A 21,924-nucleotide genomic window follows, 5' to 3' on the forward strand; every position below is an offset into this window, starting at 1 on the left:
TTAAACGTCTTATTCCATCAATGAATGCTGCATATGTCAGAGGGATTTTCATGAAACACTCTACAATATTCATGCTACATTGAAATCACAATATAAAACTTTGCTAGCCACAACAAATATACTGAACTTATTTACAAAGTTGTCATTAAAACTGTTTTCATAAAAAAGCTAGCAACAGATGAGAACAGTGAGTACTCAAACTAATTGAAACGAAACTTTATAAACAACTGTATTAATTTATATCTGTTTCATAGACTTGCGATCAATAATAGAGTAACTACAATCAATTAAAATTTTGACAGGACCTTATGGACACACACATATATATATATAATTGGTTTCAAAAATAAGAACGATGCAGTAACAACAAATCTTTCCTGCCAAAACCAATGTTGCTCTTTGTCTTAAGTGATTATACTTTGAAGGAATTAAGTCTATTTAACTTCCAAATTATTTACAACAGTTCATTTCTGAATTGTTTCAGCAACATTGTAAAACATGTCATTAAGAGCAGTAGTGAACAATGCCTTAAACAATTACTTGTATGCCCTTATTTTTGGTTCTATAGTACGATTGACATCTTTGAAATATGACTTATACTTATCTATAAACACTATTTAGATTTTGTTGGTGACTAACACATATATAAACACTATTTTTTTTGTTAATGATATACTTTTAGAATATTTAAATTATAAAATGCAAAAAAGTTTGAATTTTTTACTGAAAAAACCAATATATAGAAAAACCTCTAAAACATTTAGATCATACTTATTGGTCTTTTAAATAAGACATGTCACATACGAGTAAAAATAAAGATGTAAAAGTGTTTGAGGTTAAACACTGTCCTTGTGGGGCTAAAACCAGAATACAGCAGGCTATTAACTCTTAACAAAATTGTAAGGTCAATCAATGAACTAGAAAGTTATTTTATTTGTTTATTAATGTAAAACATTACTGCCATTAATTTACAGGAAGTAAGTTCTTGGCTTCCTGACTGAGAACCTAGGCATTGTGTTGGTTCTCTGGATCCTCTTTGGCAGAGGGAACTTGATCTTAGCGTCATGGAACTGCTTCACAAGTGGGCGGCGACAATTTGCAGCCTTGACTATCTCAACCTTAATAATCTGTAACAAGATTTTTAAAACTAATTAGTATAAATAAATAAGCACATCAAACTTGAACATAATCTTAATTTTGTTTAGCTAACCATTAAAAGGTTAATAATAAAAGAATAGAAATTTCATCAATCATTACTGTACAAATTGTAATGAAACAGATTGTTAAAAACTGGATTTAAAATTTAAATGACTATCAATTAAACTGTTGTGTTTATGTTTCTTCACTCAGATTAAAAAAAGTGAACTTGATTAATTAAAATAAATTACATATAGATATACAAGACTTTATTTTATATTGTGTTTATAAAATTATGTAATAAATTTTGTTTTTATATAAAAACTGTATATTTTTACTTTATATACTATGTAAAATATATTATTCTGAGTATTATATTCTGTATATATTAAGGCTCCAGACAGCAGTCATTGAGTTCAAATAAGCTCTAAAGTTGATATACACACCACTGCAAAATGGAATTTTAGAAATGATGGTACAAAGGTTTGTTTACACCAATAATACTTTTTACTTGTCTATTTGTTTATATTTTTATGGGGAAAAAACTTCTGTAATCTAAAATATCAACAACTTTATAGGTTTTTTGCCTTTTGACAACAGTCATGTATTCAAAAAGCAGAAACAATGTTTAATTCAGTTTGACTCTTACCTGGATGGAGTGAGCCCTAGCACGGTGGCGGGCTCCCATGTCCCTGTAGCACTGAGTCACAGCTCCTGACACACTCAAGTCTCTGTACTCGCGGTACATATTGTGGGTTCCTGATCGAGAATCATATCTCAACCAAATGCCAAAATTTTTTATCTTAATTGGAGACTTCTCCGGGATCTGTAAGAAAAACAAATATTTTCATAACAGATGAATTCATAATTGGGAAATGAAAGTAGGTTATCCAGTTGAAATTAATGAAACCATCCTGAATCATAAAGTAGGAGTATAACACTCCATGTGCCGAGCAACAGGTCATTCAAAATTTCAGTGTACAGCTTATTAGACAATATTTTATTGTCAAAATATCTGAGGACAGACAGACAGACAAGACAGAAAAGATGTTTACAGTTTCCAGGCAGACAGAAGAGAAAGTTTGCCTGACTACTGAGTGAGTTTTCAATTACACTCAGCTAATTCTCATGAAGAAACATGCCTATCATCAAGCTCTATCTTGTCTGCATACAAATAAACCAATACAAGAGTATCAAAGTATCCGACAAAACATGATAAAATGTCACATTATTTTACTAAGTTTGCTTAAAAATCTGTTTGTTTAGTAATTTTCTCTTTACTGTTGTGGTTACCTAAAAGAGCAATGATGCAAAAGTGGTAGAATTTTATATTAACTTTTAATTTTGACATTTTTATTCCAAAATCAATTAAGTTCTTCTTAAAACCGAGAGAAATCTATGTACATTTCAAGTCTCTAGGACCTTTCTATCAAGATCTATCATACAGACATTAAAACAAGACATACACATTGACATGATTTTAAGAAGGCCTTTCTTTAATAAAGATTTATGCAAAATTTCAAGTCCATTACTCAATTTATTCCTGAGAAATCCTCTGGAAAGTTAGACTTTACTAACACTCTGGCAATCTATGGATGGAAAAGTCTTAAGGTCAATTCAGCCTAGAGATATTGTACAGAGACAGACACACAGAAGCAACATTTTGCCAGCTCCTCTGGATGATGGGCTTTGATAACCTTAGCCAATAAATCTTTAAACTATTATTCATTTAAAATAAGTTAATCCATATCTCCTGCATGTTAGTTATTAAACACAAACTAACACTATAGACCTTTCCTCCTCATTCCCATCACATCCACATCTTGAACGGAGTCTGCATCCTATTTCCCTTTATAATATTAACATATTTCTGGTCATATCTTTTTCAACTAATATGATTTTCTTACAAAGTTATGAAACATTTATCTCTCAGTTTTGACTTTCATGTTCACATCTTTTCCACTATAAAATTAAGTAGTTTTAATAACTTTGACCTTCAGTTAAACCACAGTGAAAATTTGAACTTAGTCAGTACTTCTATATCAAAAACAAAAAAATACTCTCATTCAATTTTGTTAATTGATTGATTATAAACAAACTCCAAAGTTCAAGTAAAGAACAGACTGAGATTACTCATTCAATCTACTGAAATGATGAATATTAACTTTCATTTCATGTTATTACACATAATAAAAAAGAAAACATCTGTACTTTTTAAAATGTTTAATAAAAGTTTTCAATTTTTTATTTTACACATTGATGTTAAGTTAAACTATCCTAAAATAAACTAGGCTGCAGCAATAAATACTCCAGGGTTCATAACTATAATTCTTGTTCAAAAACTATTCACTAAAATAACTTTTGTTATTCAACAAACTGATATAAAACAGGCTATTATTGAAGTCTCATGATTTTAGTTAATCATTTACATAGATATAGATGCTATGGACAAATACTATCGTCATAGCTCGCTCAAAAATAGTCTGAGAGGGGGGATTCAGAGCATCAGCCACCATCAGGCTACTTTCGTGCAGACTGCTCTAGTACATAAACAGATTAGTTTTGAAAACTCGAAATGAAAAGTAGATTACTCAAAGTCATAAAAATATGAGCTAATTGTAAATATTGTTTGTTTTGAAATGCCTAACAACTTGAGACAAAAATAATGTTCAGGTTTAGAATGACACTTTGTGTTACTATTTATCAAAATTATTAACATCTTAAACTATTTATATATATATATATATATATATATATATATATATATGTATATATAATTTATTTATATACTATCTTTGAGACAATTTACCTGTTTTAATGAAACAATTTCTCCAGTGCTCTTCTTAAACTTCTTCAACTGACGAAGGAAATACCAAAATCTTGATTTGGCTACAATGGCATCAGGTGCAAATATTCTCATCTTGTACAAAGGTGTAGTTTTTTCTTTCTCAGTTGGAAGTTTTCTTCCAATGACTTCATATTCTTTGAGCTGAAACAAACTTCAGTTTTACTACCTGACTTCATATTCTTTGAGCTGAAACAAACTTCAGTTTTACTACCTGACTTCATATTCTTTGAGCTGAAACAAACTTCAGTTTTACTACCTTTTCAATCCCTACCATTATTTGCAAAGTATCTCACACAAATCCAGACTACCACTTGCCTTTGTATTTATGAGTTATACACAAAAATAATAACCATTTATGATTACTTTATACAAATAAGCAAATTAAAACGAAGGTACTTTGGGATTATACCGACCACACCAGTATGAAGAACACAAAAATATAAATTTACAGAAATAGACATGATAGAACGAAAAAACAACTCTTTAATTGCAAAATTACAAACTTACAAGTATTTCCAAGTATTGTGATCGGTATTTTTGTCGCTGTTATCTTATCTTTCTCGAGAATCCCGATTACGGCAGGCCGCGCGGCATTACATGATTTGCACTGTACATAATTGCCTTTCCATTACAATTCAATTTATATTTCTGATCAGCCCCTCTAGAATTTGATATTTTACTGATAGGTACTATCTCGGGGGATGTTTTTCTTTCCTTGACATCAGCGCGGGGTTCGGCAGCACCTTTGGCGCTGATGGCCGGAGGCACTCGCATTTTGGGTGGCGGAATGTGATCAAGAATAAAAACAAGTTTTGGGTGTTTTTTCAATAAAGAGTTTAGTTTTAGTTTGGTAATGTTTGTTTTTGTTGAATTTTTGTGTTTGGACAAATGTAGAGGTAAAACATGGAAGTACAACAAAGCGACAAACCAGCTGAACGGGCGGCGAGACTCTGCAATCACGTTATCTACTAGACAGCTCGACTTTGACCTCTGTCTGAGGATGGGGAGGGGTTTGCGATAAGACAATTCCGGTTTTAAATTGACGAAATATTGTTCTACGCTAATCTAGTAATCAGTAGAAGCAAAATGTCAAATAACGATTCATGTCTGGGTGTGGTCGGTATAATCCCAAAGTACCAAAACGAACAACCATATCAATTTTCATAAGTTTATCTCTGTAAATAAAACGGTGTGTTTTGACACATTTATAATTTTTTCAAGAATATAAAGTTTATTCAGAATTACTAGTATCGCTCAAATTAAATATAGCTAACATTAAATAAAAAAACCTCTGATGTAAGCTAAAAGAAACACAACCACATCTAGACCAGTATTACAAATTTAACTAGTCAAACAATGGAATGCACACTCAACAATTAGGTATATCATTTACAATTGATTTATATATAAGTATAGCAAGTTTCTATGCCATGAATCATATATTCTATAACTTTTGTAAAATACTTCATAACTTAATGAAGTTGTTATACATCTACATAAAAAAGATCGACTTTTAATAATCATTTTTATATAGAAAAAAATGTAAATTACGTTGTGGTTTATATTTTAAAACAATTAATTTGTGATGCCTGAATAGGATGGCATTGGTATTTTATGCAGATATAATTTTTATATGCATATATACTAAGATCAAAAGGATTCATTAAAACCAGTCAATACACATGAGATTGAAAAGAGATTGTTTTTATCTTTCACTATCAAAAAGGAAAAGAAAACGGGCAATATGTTAGTATTAGTAATCTATAAATGTACGTACAAAGATAGTTCAAATGTGTAAAAAATTGTTTAGCTCTTAATATCTTAATAGTCTTTACTGTTTTTAGGAGGTTGTTACAAGAAAAGAGGTAATAAAAAGGCTAACCAGCTAAATCAACAAAACCAATCAGAATAAACATCAGGGGGGCCTACTCCTGAATAATTATTAAGCTCCTTGCCATGGCATATAAGCACAATGTATATAGTCTCATATATTCCCAAATAGTTATTCTTCTCTTTTGTTTGACCTCATGTTTAGTCCTAGCTTACTATTTTTATATTTAAATCAATACATTTTGATAATGAAGAAAATCATTTCAATTGTCTCAAAATTCACTAAAACATTCTATAAAATGCCCACAATGTAGAAGTTAATATCTTTTAAAGAGGGATTATTTTGCCATAGGAGATTTCCACTAATGTTAACCAAAATATATTATAAGAAAATGTATAGGCGTATTTGATATGCTACATTTCTCAAGAAAATCAAATGTTTTAATCAAGAATAACATCAGACTTTGAAAAGGTAATCTGATCACACTTTTTCTCATTGACTTTGTACGATCAGATAAAGACAGTACTGGTACGAAAGAAATATTCTGGAATCATTACGAGACTAAAACTTGTGTATTTGATTATACACAAGTTTTAGTTAGTAACAATAAACTCAGTCCATCTATCAGATCACAAATCACATTTATTTGCAATTCATAAAACAAGTACCTTAAGATTCCATTTTCAATCTCTGCTTCTTATTTGCTACTATGTTGCCTAATTTACTAGTTTCTGTCATCAATATTAAAATAAAAACCCACAAACTACACAGATGCCACACTGGACTAGAGGAAATGCATCAATTTGTGGTTGAACTGGTGCAACTAGATGTCATGATAGTGTTCACTAGCCATTGTTGTGGGATTTGCAAGGCTGGCACAGCAAGGGGAATGTAACTTCAAATAAATTAATCTTGGCCTACTTCCACTCCCAGTTTTGTGCAGTTTCTTAGTTTGAATAACCCTTACAGGATAACGTTTCAACTTTACAGCGCTCTTTTAACTAATATTATATATACTTTTACACCCGTACATACGTAATTAAGAAGTTATGGTTACGTTAGTTTTACTTAATTATTAAACTTATGTTTGTTCCTTACCCTATTTTATTCAATTGTATCACTTTAAAAATGTATTTGCATTACATTTGCATCCATACTGATAATGAGATTTGAGTTATTATTATTAACCTATTACAAACGTTCCCCTAAACAAAACGATAAAAAGGTTTCAGGGTATGTAAATGACACACAATGAATTTAGAACATTAAAAGTGGAACTAGGTCTTCTTTTTTATACAATAGTAGGAAGTTATGGTTGAGGATTTACAATAATTTTTGTTTTGGCAAGTTCCATTTCATAGCTAGAGTGGCCAGAGACATTCATGATCAGACAATCCTAGAAACTGATCTTTTAGTGATGGGTACTACCTCAAAGTCTGATGTTTTTCGTATGCAACCGTCAGTGCAGCCATGCTGATGGCCAGAGGCACTTGTGGCAGGCTGATATGAACTTTTGGTAAATATTAAGCTCAGCGACTACCGCACCAATCGTCCGTAATTTTTGCATACAACGCAGGTTACGTAATTTCATCACTTCACCGAAAACAATAGTCCCGATTATCGCTAACGTAAATAAAAACCAGTTATTTCCGGCCAGTAAAATGTTGGCCAATACAAAATACACATAAATAACGAGATTTTCGGACTATCAAACTAAAAAACAATGGCCGACCAAGGTCGTGTTTTGATGACAGTAGTCACGTGACAAACAGGAAAGTTCTTTCCGATTGGCCAGGGCGGTTTACTGAACCTATAGGACGGCTTCGATTTGACCGCAGACGTAAACAAACAAACCCACATGGACAAGGAATAATTAGTGAATTATTGTGACATGGCTTGCGATGGTTCTTGTCACACGCTAAAAAAGAACCCTAGCTTGCGTATTGAAAACTCAGATCACGCGATGCTTGCCCCGCTGCGCACGCTTTGCGCTGCTTGCTCTTTTAGAAATAAAAATTACTCGAGCTTGCAAAGTCCTAGCCCAGAATCACGCATGACTGCTACACACACAAACTCAGACAGAACTAACGAAGGTTTCATTATACAAAGCAAAAGGTAACCGGCAGCGTGTTTATCACTGATAAGGATAAGACGAGTTTAATACTAGAAGTAGTACCTGGACTCTGCCCTACGAACTATATAAGACCAAAAAAACGAATAAAGCATGTCAGTCAGGGTTTTTTTTAATTTTAGTTTTCCCGTCATTTTTTTAGGGGGGGGAGTAAACGCTACGGCGATAATCGGGATTTATTTTTACGAGGGTGAAATTACGTTAAACCCTAACCTGGCGGTCATTTCATCGCTGTAGTTTCGGGCTGTTTTGGAGCTTCCGCGCAAGTTTTTTTTAGAAAAATTATTAAAAATATAAAATAAAAGCAATATAAATACAGAAGTATATATTTATTGTGTTCAGAATTAAAACGTAGAATTGCACTATATTGTAAATTAACCATAAATAATTTCTAATAAACCTTTTTTATAATCAAATAATAAAATTTACAAAAAATAATTCTTAAATATTTGGGGGGGACCATAAGACCTAGCAAATGAAAGTTTATATAGTGAGAAATATTATATAGTGAGATAGCCATTCTGTGTCAAATTTTATCTAGTTTTCAGAAAACATACATTAAACAAAATACACATTTATGAAAGGCATCCATAAAGCTATAGATTAAAAAAGCAGCGATGCGTATAAATTCTGAAAATGGGTGTACCAGTACGTAAGACTTTGGTAAAACAAGTTATTGCTATTACATATATCTATGCAATACATGTTAAATTGCATATATTATTACTTAAGAATAATAATAGAATATACAGTACTAATAAATAATTAGGCCTAAAACCATAAATTATTTTTTGAAAAGTGAAAAAAAAGTTAAATTTTGCCCATTAATTCAAAAATATTTGCGAAAACTTTTCATTCAGCAAAATATAAAATCGTTTCTAAAGCTTGTACTATATCACAATTATATAAATTTATGGTTAATAAGGAATAAGGAAATATTATGTTAGTTAGAAAACTAGTAAATATAACTAAATATATTGAACAAATAAATAATAAACCCAAACAGATTTTATTATAAAAAACCAAAAGAAATTACAGGAAATATATATTTATTGTGAAAACTATCTATTTACCAAAAATAAATCGTTACTTCAGAGCTAAAAGAGTGCTATAAATAAACCGTTTAAGTAAGTGAAAACAATTACAAACCTAATGTGAACATGAATTTTTAGGGGAAAGGGGAAAGGGAGGTAGTTAAAAAGCGGGGTGGGGAGGAAGAAAACGAGGCAGAAAGAGTTTTAAGGGGGTTATGGTGGGGGTTTAGTGAGAGCGGGGGGGCAGGGGGAAAGGAGAAAGGGGAGAGGATAGCGAAAGGAGGAAAGGGGAAAAGGGGAAGGGCGGAGGTTGCGACGTCAGTGGTGTGGACTCTGGTTTGTTGCGGGATCGTGTGGAGCGGACTGCGCGCTGCAGGGCGCCCAAGGGGCGTGGTGCGGTGGGTTGGTGCTCCCAATTATGTTGTTTAGCTCTACCGGTGGGCTGTGTGTTTCGGTTCCCCTGTGCTTGCGTTCGTCTCGGCGTATCCATTTCTCTTCTTACTTCTCCTCTCTTTGAACACTCTTGGTCGGTTTCCTTTTTTCTTTCTCTACTTTGCCTGTTTTTCTCTGTTTTCCTCGTCGCCCTTTCCTCCCTTCTCTCAAACTCTTTTCTCATTGTATTACGCTCTTTTTTCTTTTCGTTTTTCCGTGCTTTTCTGCTCTTCTTGTATTTGCGTCTACACGTTGCTCTTCTGATCCGTTTTCTTTCTTTGTTCCTCCGCCCTATTTTGCTTTCTTCCTCTTTATTCTCTCTTCTTTAGTTCTGTTTTCCTGCTTTGCCGCGTCTCGTACTTTTTCCCCCCCTTGTATTTTCTGTTAAAACTTTTGTATATTACTCCTTGTCTGCTGCTTACCTTTTCTTTATTCCTTTTTGTATCCTTGGCTTTTTCTCCTTCCTATTTTCTTTTACTTTTTTCTTTTAATTCTTGCTTTTAATTATATTTTCCTGCCCATCACCCGTCTTCCCGGTCCTTTGTGTCGCCCTTTCTGCTTCTATGTTTCATTCTTTTCTTTCCTCCCGGTACCAAATCCCACGCCCCAACCCCCTCCGGACAAACAACCCCCCCACAAACCGACCCACTCCCATAGCTAATAAAAAAACTCCCCTCACTAATAACCCCCTCCACCGTCCCTCAACCAACCCACACCCCCATAACAAACCGCCACAACACCCCCACCCACTCTACCCCCAATACCCACAACCCAAACACTCCCACAGCACGGTGCCCTACCAGAGATAACAGACCCGGCAGCGTCAAAAATGGCGGACGCCACACAAACTGTGTCGTTATACTTTTCCCGTCAAAATGACAAGCATGCTAACGTCATAACCCTAATACCCAAGAGGAATAAAACTCATCTGTTTCCTACAATATTTACTTCCGAATCCAAATAGGTGCATGAATTATAATCGATACGTATACCGAGTACTTATTGTAAAAAAGTAATTTATACGAGGGAAATGTATTGGCCAACAAAATTTTGACTGGTTTACACTACAGAAGTCGTCAATGACCGACAAATATGTCGATTAACATTCTAGGGTTAACCTGTGTTAGAATGCAAAAAAAATCACGACGATTGGAGCGTGTAGTCGCTGAGCTTTAGATTACACTTTTATGTTTAGGTATAAATTAACAATTTATTTGTCATATTTGCACCCCTTGAAACCACATTTATTTTGTTCAGAAGAATGTTAGCTTAATAGTTTAAAAACGTGAAACTTGTTTTTTAACACTTTGACTGTTACCTAAAGGCTTCCAAAAGAAAGTTGCCTCTGGATAATATAAAAGTGCGGCTGGCTGGGCTATAGGCATTTTCAAACCTACACACAGTACACGAGTATATCCACCCTGTTACTTACCTCTTACCTTCCCAATCACACCAAAAAATAAAATATCACAGAATTGTCTGAAATCTGATGACACCCACCTAACAAACAAAGAACCTGTCAGAAATTTCCCCTTCTGGGGCAATCTATGACAAGCTTGAGCCTTTGACTTATATCATTGTCGATAATGAATGTCTCTTGCCTGTAAGAAAATATCCTAAAAGAAGCAATCATTTTCCTATATAACAGACAAAGAAAAGCAAATCTGTAACTTAATTGCCCTTCCAAAAAATATTTTTTTTTTAATTAGGAAAAGGATAAATGAGAATGTGTTTACACAGGCTAACCAAATAGACATGCTCTTGGTATAGACTATTCAATAAAATAAGGTAGCGTAGTTTGATTTACTTACAGACAACTTTAATTTAAATAAACGTAGTATGTAATAAGTAATTTAGGTTACATTAGGTGTAGTATAAGATGGCGAGCCAACACATAGGTAGTCGACCATGTGAGTGGTCAGCCGTAGGCTGATGCTTTATAAAATTTAACTAACTCATTCATGGATAAAATAGCGGAACTTCAGGCTTACATTATTTAAAATACGTAAGGCCATACATTACCTCTCCTTTAGCTTTCATCTTTGCGATTTAGATTATCCTCACTATTTTCAGTAGTCACCAACAACGTTGATAACCTAACCACGGATCCCTGACAACCGGAATTAAAAGAAGGAGAATTCGTTTTTCTCTTTATTTGACTTCCGTTGCACGTAAACGTAGCTTTCCTCCAGCAGCACCAACATAATGGTATAGTATTTCTCCACTGCAAAATTCAAAAATTCTAATTTTACCTTTAACTTCTCGTAAAGTATTCTGCTATTTGAATCTCTGTACTAACAAGCACGGCGCTTTATAATAATAGTAAAACTAAAAAATGGCACAAAACTGCTTTTAAATATTGTCCACATCAAAATAATGTTTTTATTGTTCACTTTAAATACGTTTGAGCCAGAATAATTCCTTTTCTACTGTCAAAAATAATTAAAATTAGTTTGTTATAAAATAGTAATGATATGCAGATGTAGGCCAAACCACTTTTATATTCCAGGATTAAGGCAAAACTAATAGAATTCCTATCACAATTATTTACCTTATAAAATAAAAACAAAAACTTTAAAACAGAAGTAATAAACTAGTTGGTTTAAAAATCAGTAATAAATAAAATTATAAAAATTGAAGAAATAAAAATCTCAGACATTAGTCATGAATACGAAATTTAATAATAATAGACACTTGATCTTCATCAAGGTCCAATTACGTTTTCAATTCGTGTATTCAATTTTTTCCTCACAACAATTTAAAACTAACAAATCAGAATAAAATCTTATCAATTAATTTCCGTCTTAGACCACACGGATTTGCAGAGCTGTCTGCTTTATTGTTTGTAGATGACGTCGTTTTGGAGGAAACTGGCTCCGATAAGTTCCTAGGAATGGGTATTGATCAAGGTGTGACCTAGGACGATCATATTGACAACGTATGTGTCAGAGTTACATCTAGCATATTATGTTTTCTTCGGAGCCTGGCAAAGTTCTGCCCCCTTGAGCACTTAACGACGGCATAATTTGGTCCCATCTATCCGTATTTTGCATAAGGAGTAAGCCTGTGAGAAACCTATGGTTTCACGAAATTGTACGAGTTTTAGGCGTCAAAAGACAGTAAGAATCTTTGACACGTTGAATCACAGGGAACCATGTCATTATTGTTTACATCTTTGAGTTGATTCTGTATTGTCATTCAAAGTGCGCTTTGGTTAGTGGCAGGGACCTCTGTCAGCACGAGAATTAAGGTACGGACTGCTTTCAACGATACACCCGTGGAGTGATGATATCTTAGCATTTACCATAACAAGTTGGTATCGGTCTCATCAATAAACTCCCTCGAGGTATAAAAAAATGCAAATAGTCTTTCGATGCCTAATATGTTTTATTCTGTAGATGAGTTCATCATAAGCCCCTGTCGGGACATCTAAAATTAAAAGCTAGATTCAGAGACAGTGTTAATGTATATATATATATATATATATATATATATATATATATATATATATATATATATATATATATATATATATATCTCTGTTTGAATGTGAATGTATAGAGTATTTTCACACACACACACACAAATATATACATATAAAATGTTGATACAATGTATTATCATTAAGAATATGGCTATAAAAATTGTTTTAATCAAGATGTATTCAATCATGAGGGTAATTGCAATAGACAGATTTCTATGAAATCCACATAAACAGGTCATTTACAATAATTTTCACCTATGTAGGTTTTTAGTTGCAGTTTAAGTAAAAATAGTTTATTTAGTAAAAATATGTTTTGAATACAAATTAGGCACCATTAAACTTTCTAGTAGATAACTACTTTTAAAAAAATGTAGCATTATAGGTAAACCGCTTGCAAAAAGACCTTGGTTGATTTGAGTTCACGCAGGGTGGGGTAAATACTCCTCCGCCGCCCCTTCCAAGCATACCCACCACTACTCGGCGGTCAGGATAGAGTCACACGAGCTCCTCCCGTTTGTGTTCAATGGGGTGATCGTGACAGGCGGAGAGAAAGAGTGGGGGCAGAGCCGAGCAGTACCGATAAATCCCGAACATTCCTGACAAACCCTGTACATGCGGCTGATAGCGACCTCAGTTCGGAACGGTTCTGATTTCTATTATCTTATGAATTAATGAGTCGTTTTATATCCGAATTAATGAGTCGTTTTATATCCGAATTAATGAGTCGTTTTATATCCGAACATATCTGCAAAACATAGAAATTATATCGAATTAATTATATTAATATTGAACTTTTCTTTATAACTCCAAAGATACTTTACAAAAATGTGAGATGGTGCACAACGAATAAAATGTCATAATCTAGAATAGAATAGAAAAATTATTTATTTTCTTGAAAATATGTACAATAGTAAAATTATATAAACATCATTTATACCTTAAGCACAAACACAAACATTGCTCCTTAGTTGTAGACACAATTGACATGAGAATAAAAATAAAACAATGGTTACTTTTTATTAAAGAAATATGAACATGTCTTTTTTTATTTTAATACAGCTAGGGTACATCAATAAACAAAATTCAAGAAAACAAAATAGGACCTCAAAAGGCAAGGAACTGCCTGTGTAGAGGCTCCAACTTTCTTAGAAAAAACAAAAGAAAACAACACTCAAGCAAATGAAATTAACAAATAAATTCAAATACGATAAATCTACCCATTTAAACTAAGCTTTAATAAAACAAATTTGAATAAAAAACACATTATATAATTTTCAAAGTCTAAAGCTAATTCAGTATACATAAAATGCCATAAATATAAATTATAACCATATCCAGGTTATCTTTTTGTGATATTGGAATATATTCAAATTAATAGGACAAAAGCAACATATTATAATGTGGAGAGTCCTTAATTTGTAGTAAATAAATTAATAATTACTTAACCAAAAACATATATTATAGAAATATGACAAAATCAATGACAACTACCTGACTTAAATACCTAACATAGCACGTGACATAATTAATAAATACAAAATTATCCTAATTATATTATATTACTGTACAGATTTATGATACAATTATACAAAATTTATACAATTTATTTGAATTTATTGTGTTGTCTGTCTGTCAGCTGCTGTAGATAAAATATAAAATCAAATAAACACGAAATTGAACTAAGAGCTTGCGTCGACAACGAATATGATATTCAGCTTAACACATTCAAGTTGAAATTTGCCCCGAATGTTTTTACCACTGTGGGGTGTTACAAGCCCCAACACCCCTCTATTTGGACTAAATTTAAGATAATTTTTGTTAGTAATTTTTGTAGATTCAAAATTTGTCTATAGATTATTAATATCATTCCATAATTTACTAAAATCAACTATTCCACAAACATGATATACATTTCCTCTGTAAAATGTTTTCGCTCCCTGAAATTTGCTGAAATGGCTATAGCCATTTAAGCCTATATGTCCATCCAGCCTATATGCCTAAACTACAAAAATAAACCAGCTAAATGGAAAATGTGGTTCCTGTTATTGTAACTCTAGTGGTTACTCTGTGGTTATTTTAAAACTCTGGTATTTATACGTTTTAATCTGAAAGCAATTTCATCTTTACAGTACCCATTACAAAATCAATTTCTCCAACTTACCTTTGGAAGTTATTGGCCGTAGATTAACATTACATTTAATGAGAAACACTTCAAATTATTTAGTTTAAATATATATATATATATATATATATATATATATATATATATATATATGATAAACTAGTGATAAGTCAAGCCAGCGTTTCTACGCCAGGTGCAGGGTTGCAGTATTGGTTGACTCATATCTCCTTTCTGTGGCATGTCCTTTGATATCTTATCGTATTTTCTTTTGAGAACTTTAGTATTTGAAACACTTTGTTAAGTATTCATATTTTAATAACCTCAAATTATTACGATCAAGTTTTAACTTATAGCAATAGCAATATATTTCTCTGTCTGTTTGTTGGATATATAGAGAGAATGAGAAATAAGCTATAGACTTGAAATTGTGCATGCAACTTCGACCAAGCCTGATAAGTGTCATTTTGTGTCGTCTGGCGTACGCGATTATAATGCTGATCTGATCTATAGTACATGGAAATTATCGAATAATTTCTAACTAATAGTAATGTAACCTTACAAATTATATTTATTTGATTAAGGCAGTTGGAAAATGCAATGAACCAAATATAATGTTACGAAAAAATTTTATTGGTTTACATTTTAATACGAAAGATGCAATTAAAAAACTCAACATAATTGTTGATTTTGTGTTTGGAGACCCTGAAGATAAATTCTTTAACTACTATGCTAAGTAGGGCTCTTTTTAATCCTCCTGGATGTTTAATCCACCCTCGAATGTTTTATAGCTACGCCACTGAATGTAACGAAGTTTACTTTGTTACATTAGACTTCCTTACGTCTTTTTTGGTATTTCGATACTCCGTTGTATTGGTTTATTTGTAGCCTATGTAGACAAGAGTGATTGCCTGCCATTAATTACGTTGTAGAAAATCACGGTTCAATGAAATAAATTTAATTGCGCTGCATCCTGCAGCATCCAGCTTTGAAAATGTAATATATATATATTAAAATTTATACATATACATAATATACATATTACACCACCAGGCTCTATTAAATTCAGAGGAGTACAGAGCGAGAACGCGCGGACTGCTTATTCCACTATTCTAATACGCGGGCTATCTCTAGTTGGCATGGAGGGGCCCCTCCATCCCCACTTTTTCTCTCCGCCTGTCACGATCACCCGATTGAACACAAACGGGAGGAGCTCGTTAGAGTTACTGGCCTTCCTGCTAGAGCGTGTCATACCGGTCATCGTGTTGACTGAACAAAATGAACGAATGAACGACTGGATGGATGTAATGACCGAGTGAACGAAAGGATCTGCTAGTAAAAAAGTATTCGCATAGAGGAAGAAACAGCATATCGTACAGTGAATGGATAGATATATAACAATAAATGTATTATTTCAGGAATCTATTAAATGCAAATATATCTATTAAAACTGATTAAAAAAATGTAATTGTAAGTTACCAGATACATTGCTAAATTAATATGCTAAATAATTATAATCAATGAACGTGGTTGATTGATATGCCTTTGATTTATCATAAGTAAGGTTATTCCCTACAAGTGGGGAGACTCCCTAGTCCCCCTTTTGAGTTATATTATTACGGTTTTATTCTCAATTCTCAATCTGTTAGCAGTGAACGAAAGTAACGACTGAACAATTTTGAAGACCTAGTATAATCTAATGCATAAACTCTATATTTTTGTAGTTATTTCCATATGATGTTAAACTATTTTTCATGGATAAGAGTTTTTAATGAGCTTAATAATAATATTATAAGTTTTAATGATCATTAAAAGTAACATATCTGGTTTGAAAAAAATATCAAACCAGATAACCAGATGAACCAGTTGGCAGGAAAAGGGGACGAAACGTTCGAGTCTTTTGAAACACTCTGATCTGGATCACTTATTCACTTGACTGACCCATTCGAATTGAACGACAATCTCTAATGGTCACTGCCACTGCACGGCTAACCTCAAAACAAAATGCAAGCTTCCTGGATACAACTATGGCTACATTAATCTGTTCAATTAATATTTTACGCTTAGACTTCGACACTCGTATATGCCTACATAAAAAATATATAGTTATTATTATATATTTTATATATTAACAGGTAAAGTAGCTGCAGTGTAAACAAAACTGTGAGAGCGAGATACGATCCACACAGCTGATAAACAGATACAAGAAGGTGCCGGACCCACTCCTCCCACCCCCCGGAGGGGGGCCCCTCCTGCACGGTACTGCTCAGAAATTTGCTTCTGCGCAGGTTTGTTTAATAGCGGTTTACCTATAGTATATATGACTTAACTTTAAAATACCTGAGTAGGCTAATTTATATACCAGCAGATAAATTTGAAAAACTAATGAACTAATTTTGTCCTGCTATAACAAAATCAGGACAAATTTAGAAACCTTGATTTTTGCTTCTATAGGTGACTTAAATTTACAATATAAAATACATTATACAATATAAGGGCTACATTTACGAAACCTGAGCTGGACACAAAAACTCGACTAATTATTTAGATTAATGATTCTCTTAGCACGTAGGGCAGGTTGGCTATGCGAGTTTTAAATGACAGCAAATAACGAAGATGATGATGAGGGTACTACATTTTAACAAATTCACGTTTGGTCTTAAATAATTATAGTTAGTATGGTAATTATTTTACGAGTGTTACTGTAGTGGTTGTAGCCTTAATATTTTTTTACTCCAATATTATATCATATGAAAACAACTTCAATGAATTAGCTATGTTTACAGAATCGTTAAGATATCAGATGGATGCAATAGTTGTAGCGGAGTTCTGAGTGGTGGTTTTGGAAGAGGCGAGGCTTGACTAGAGTTGTTTACTGCTATAGAACCGACAGACAACGAACAAGAACTATGGTGTGATTGTGTACATTAAGAAACACTTATCTTCAACAGCAACCCAAGTAGCTTTAGAGGACGTTTACGGTATTGCCTCAAGTTTACAATTTTTAACATACACTAATGTACTAGCTCTATACATGATTTTTTACAGTAATGTTTTCTTGGACGGGTTACATAATTACTATAACTGTGCGGAAAAATGTGTATATTACTAGGAGACATAAATTTGGGCTTACTAAAAAATTACATTAATGCTGACGCATAAAAACTACTGCATTGAAGCGGGACTTGTGCAATGTATTGATAAACCTGCCAGAGTCACTGAAAATAGTCTCCAGCATCGACCATAGTTTTGAACTATGCAATGACGTGACGAAGGTAAAACCGATATTTTACAGACGACTTTCACGAACCATTACAGTATTGTCCTCACGATAATACGCCGTCATGGACGCTGACATTCAACTCCACGTTTAAATAATGCATAAAACGATCACTAAAAGCTTTCTACGTACCATTAAGACCCACGAGGCTGTCTAAAATGTCCCAAGTTCATTTGTTTACAATTTATTCCAATGGAATTGTTTTTCTTATTTGAAAGCTCGTCTGGATTGCAAGCAAGTTTGAAATATATTATATTTATGGTTTAAAACCGTGAACTATAACCTCCAGTGCAAAGTGATCGGAGACAGCAGCGTTCAAAAAGAGATAGTGGTGTTGGGGGTGGTTTTAATGACGTTGTCGATGGCAATGATCGTCATAGTAACCACTCGTGTTGGGGGTTTATGGATTAGATTAAATTTAAAGAGTTTAGAACATTTTGCCGCCACTGCGTTAAGGAGAGATAGGATCCCTCACATTGACATTGAGATCTCCAATTATAGCAAATTTCATTGAGTTTGACGACAAATAATTTATTAGATTTTCGAGTTTTGAGTAAAAGGTTAACAAATTTACTGGGTTAACTGTAACCATATCGCTAATATTATTCTATGGGTACCTGGTACTATCTTAATGCAACTGGCGACCGGCTTCAAAATCCAGATAAGAACTATGATTAACTTTAAATGTTTCAAATTTCAATGGACTTTTCACGAACTTTGCTTTACAATCCCTTTGTTGGGAAGGGTTGATTCAGTGCAAATACGGAATTAAGCCCCATTTCACCTTCCAGATTTTATAGATCAATCTATAGCTTTGTCAGATTTCAGACACTGCACTAAACGGAAGATTGTATGGATCATAATTCAATATTCGAATTGAATCAATCCTTCCCACCACAGCTATGTTATGAGTAAACAAACTCGGTTACTCCACTGTGCTTAAGATCATGTCTAAAACATTGTAGTCCACTCAATTGTGCACTCGATGAGAATGGGAATGCCTCTTTGCCTCGATTGCATTACATGTTGTATTCTGGTTGTCTTATGATGTCAAAATGATGTAAAGTGTTCATATTGAACTGTTGCCGTAGCAATATCCATCCGACAATATTATCTCAAATATTGAAAACGTAGTAGTATCAGTGTTGTGCACGGGAATCGCCGAACATGACGCCCAGATTGCCGTCATTGATAGTTCGACACCATTGTGCCACCAATCTAAAATAAAGCTAAGAAGGGATATGCAATCTTGGAACATAGCCCACCTAAAATTCCTCCTCAGCAAAGAGAAATAGGATTTCTTAAATTAACCTATCTCTTTAGAACAAATGTTTTCTGTCTTTAAGTTCTGAATATAATAAAACGAAGTAATTGAAACCTTTCTTTTTTTACTTAAATATAACCTGTCTGTACAAAAGTTTTAAATCCAAGATGTTTAAACAACCTTGCTAATTGGATAACAAAGGGCATTCTAGTGTAACGCGATCGATTGAGTGAATTGTCATATATGTAAAAAAATTCGACTGATAAGTGCTTCCTCTATTATTTAAAATCCTACAAAAGAATTTACTGCAAGGTAATTTAACGCCGCTAAATCTTACGACGTAAACAAGAAACTAACATTTTCCAAAAATATAAATAAAACTGCATGGGAAATAATTAACAAACATAAAAACAAGTTACAATACAAAAGCATTAATTTAAAGGCTGAAAATAGAAACATTATAAAAGAATCGACAGACATAGCAAATTTGCTATGTGACTTCTTTACAAATGTGGTGACAAAGAAGTGTGACAAAGGGACTGCAAGGATAGCAGGCCCAATTATAAACTGCCAATGATGTTGACTTCAGTCGGTGAAGAGGAGGTGGCCATGGTAATAAGAAAGATAAAATGAAAAAAGACCACTGATGTTGATGGCATGTCGGCGTGGCTCGTAAAACAATATGCTGCCTCACTTGTAGCCCCCTCACACAATTGATAAATTGTTCTTTTGACGAAGGAATGTTTCCCTCGCCTCTAAAGAAAGCTATTGTTACACCTGTTTTTAAGAAAGGTGATCATACCCAGCCTAATAGCTTCAGGCCGATCTCTATACTGCCTGTTTTTGGTAAAGTTTTTGGAAACCTCTTTCTCTCTAGATTATTATCCTTTATAGATCAATTCAAAATCATCTCGGAACTCCAATTTGGTTTTAGAGCTGGTAAATCCACAACAGATGCTGTCATTCAGCTAACTGAATTAATAGTTAAAGGTTTTGAAGAACAAAATTCGACGCTTAGCGTCTTTTTAAACTTATCCAAAGCTTTTGACTGCGTGGATCACTTGATCCTTCTAGATCGATTACGTGGCTATGGTATCCGAGGAGTCTCATTAAACTGGGTTCAATCATATCTAAGTAATATGACTCAACAAGCTCAGATCTGCGGTACATTATCTAAAGCTTTGAAAATAAGATATGGTGTACCTCAAGGACCAATCCTGGTACCTATACTTTTCTTATTCTATGTGAATAATTTTGCATCATCAGTCAATTCCGGAAATATCATACAATATGCTGATGACACAACTGTTTGTTTTAAATCGAATATCATACCAAATCTTGAAATCCAAACTTTTTAAGGGCTGAATAGCTGTATACAATATTTTAATATGCACAATCTAAGTACTAACAATTCTAAAACCAACTATATAATTTTGTAACCGGATACCTATAAACGGTCATCAGCGAACAGTGATATTGGGTGAAGAAGAACCCGACGAAGTATATAGCACTAAATTCTTTGGTATATCCTTAGATAGAGATTTGACATGGAATGTAATTGTGGACAATGTATGTAAAAAGGTTTCATCAGGCATTTATGCTCTGAAGATACCTGTCAAAATTTTGTTCAAGGCAGATCTTGAGAACGGCTTAGTATGGGGTTGTATTTCCTTATCTGTCCTAAGGCATTGCATTATGGGGCAATTTTGGGAATGCAGCTTTTCTGAGACTTTTCAGACTACAGAAGAGAGTGCTCAGAGCGATTCTGAAATTGAAAATTAAAGACTTGTATAGGAATACATTTAGGGAAGTTGAGTTTTTGTCTCTGCCCTGCTTATACATATTTGAGACAATAATATATTGCCGTTCGAAGTGTGTGCTGACGCAGGGTATGGACGTTCATAACTACAATACTAGAGGCCCAGAATTTCAGAGTTGCCCAACATGACCAAAATCTTACGAGAGCCTACCATCTGAAGTTGGTATACAATTTTTGAACAAACTTCCTGATCATATAAAGAACCAGACAAACCCTTTGCATTTTAAACGATTGCTTAAGTGTTATTTAATATTAAATAATTTTTATAGCGTGAGCGAGCATATGGAACATACAATTTGATCGAGCATCTCTCACTGGGTGTTGACATGTCTATTCTTATCTTGACATTGTTAATTTTAGAAGAAGATTTTGTTTTTTTACTAGGTACAACAATTATTGTTTAAATAAAACAATTTTAAACATTAACATAATTTATTGGTAATTTTATAGAGTTACACGTATTTATGACGATTGCTATACAAATTTTGTATTTGTCTTCTGGCAATAAAGAATTGTGATGTGACTTGTTACTCATCACTTGATAG

General features: G+C 33.3%; 1 protein-coding gene across 1 annotated transcript; it reads right to left on the minus strand.

Annotated features, from left to right (window-relative positions):
• Positions 1-924: 924 nt before the first annotated feature.
• LOC124360452 (60S ribosomal protein L18a) lies at positions 925-11,581 on the minus strand. The gene is made up of 4 exons (XM_046814096.1): positions 11,436-11,581; positions 3,947-4,126; positions 1,787-1,963; positions 925-1,127 (listed from the first exon to the last, which is right to left on the minus strand). The coding sequence occupies exons 1-4, from the start codon at positions 11,451-11,453 to the stop codon at positions 969-971; spliced, it is 534 nt and encodes a 177-aa protein (XP_046670052.1). The 5' UTR covers positions 11,454-11,581; the 3' UTR covers positions 925-968.
• Positions 11,582-21,924: the final 10,343 nt, after the last annotated feature.

The sequence above is a fragment of the Homalodisca vitripennis genome, chromosome 4 (assembly GCF_021130785.1).
Source record: "Homalodisca vitripennis isolate AUS2020 chromosome 4, UT_GWSS_2.1, whole genome shotgun sequence".
Taxonomy (NCBI): Eukaryota; Metazoa; Arthropoda; class Insecta; order Hemiptera; family Cicadellidae; genus Homalodisca; species Homalodisca vitripennis.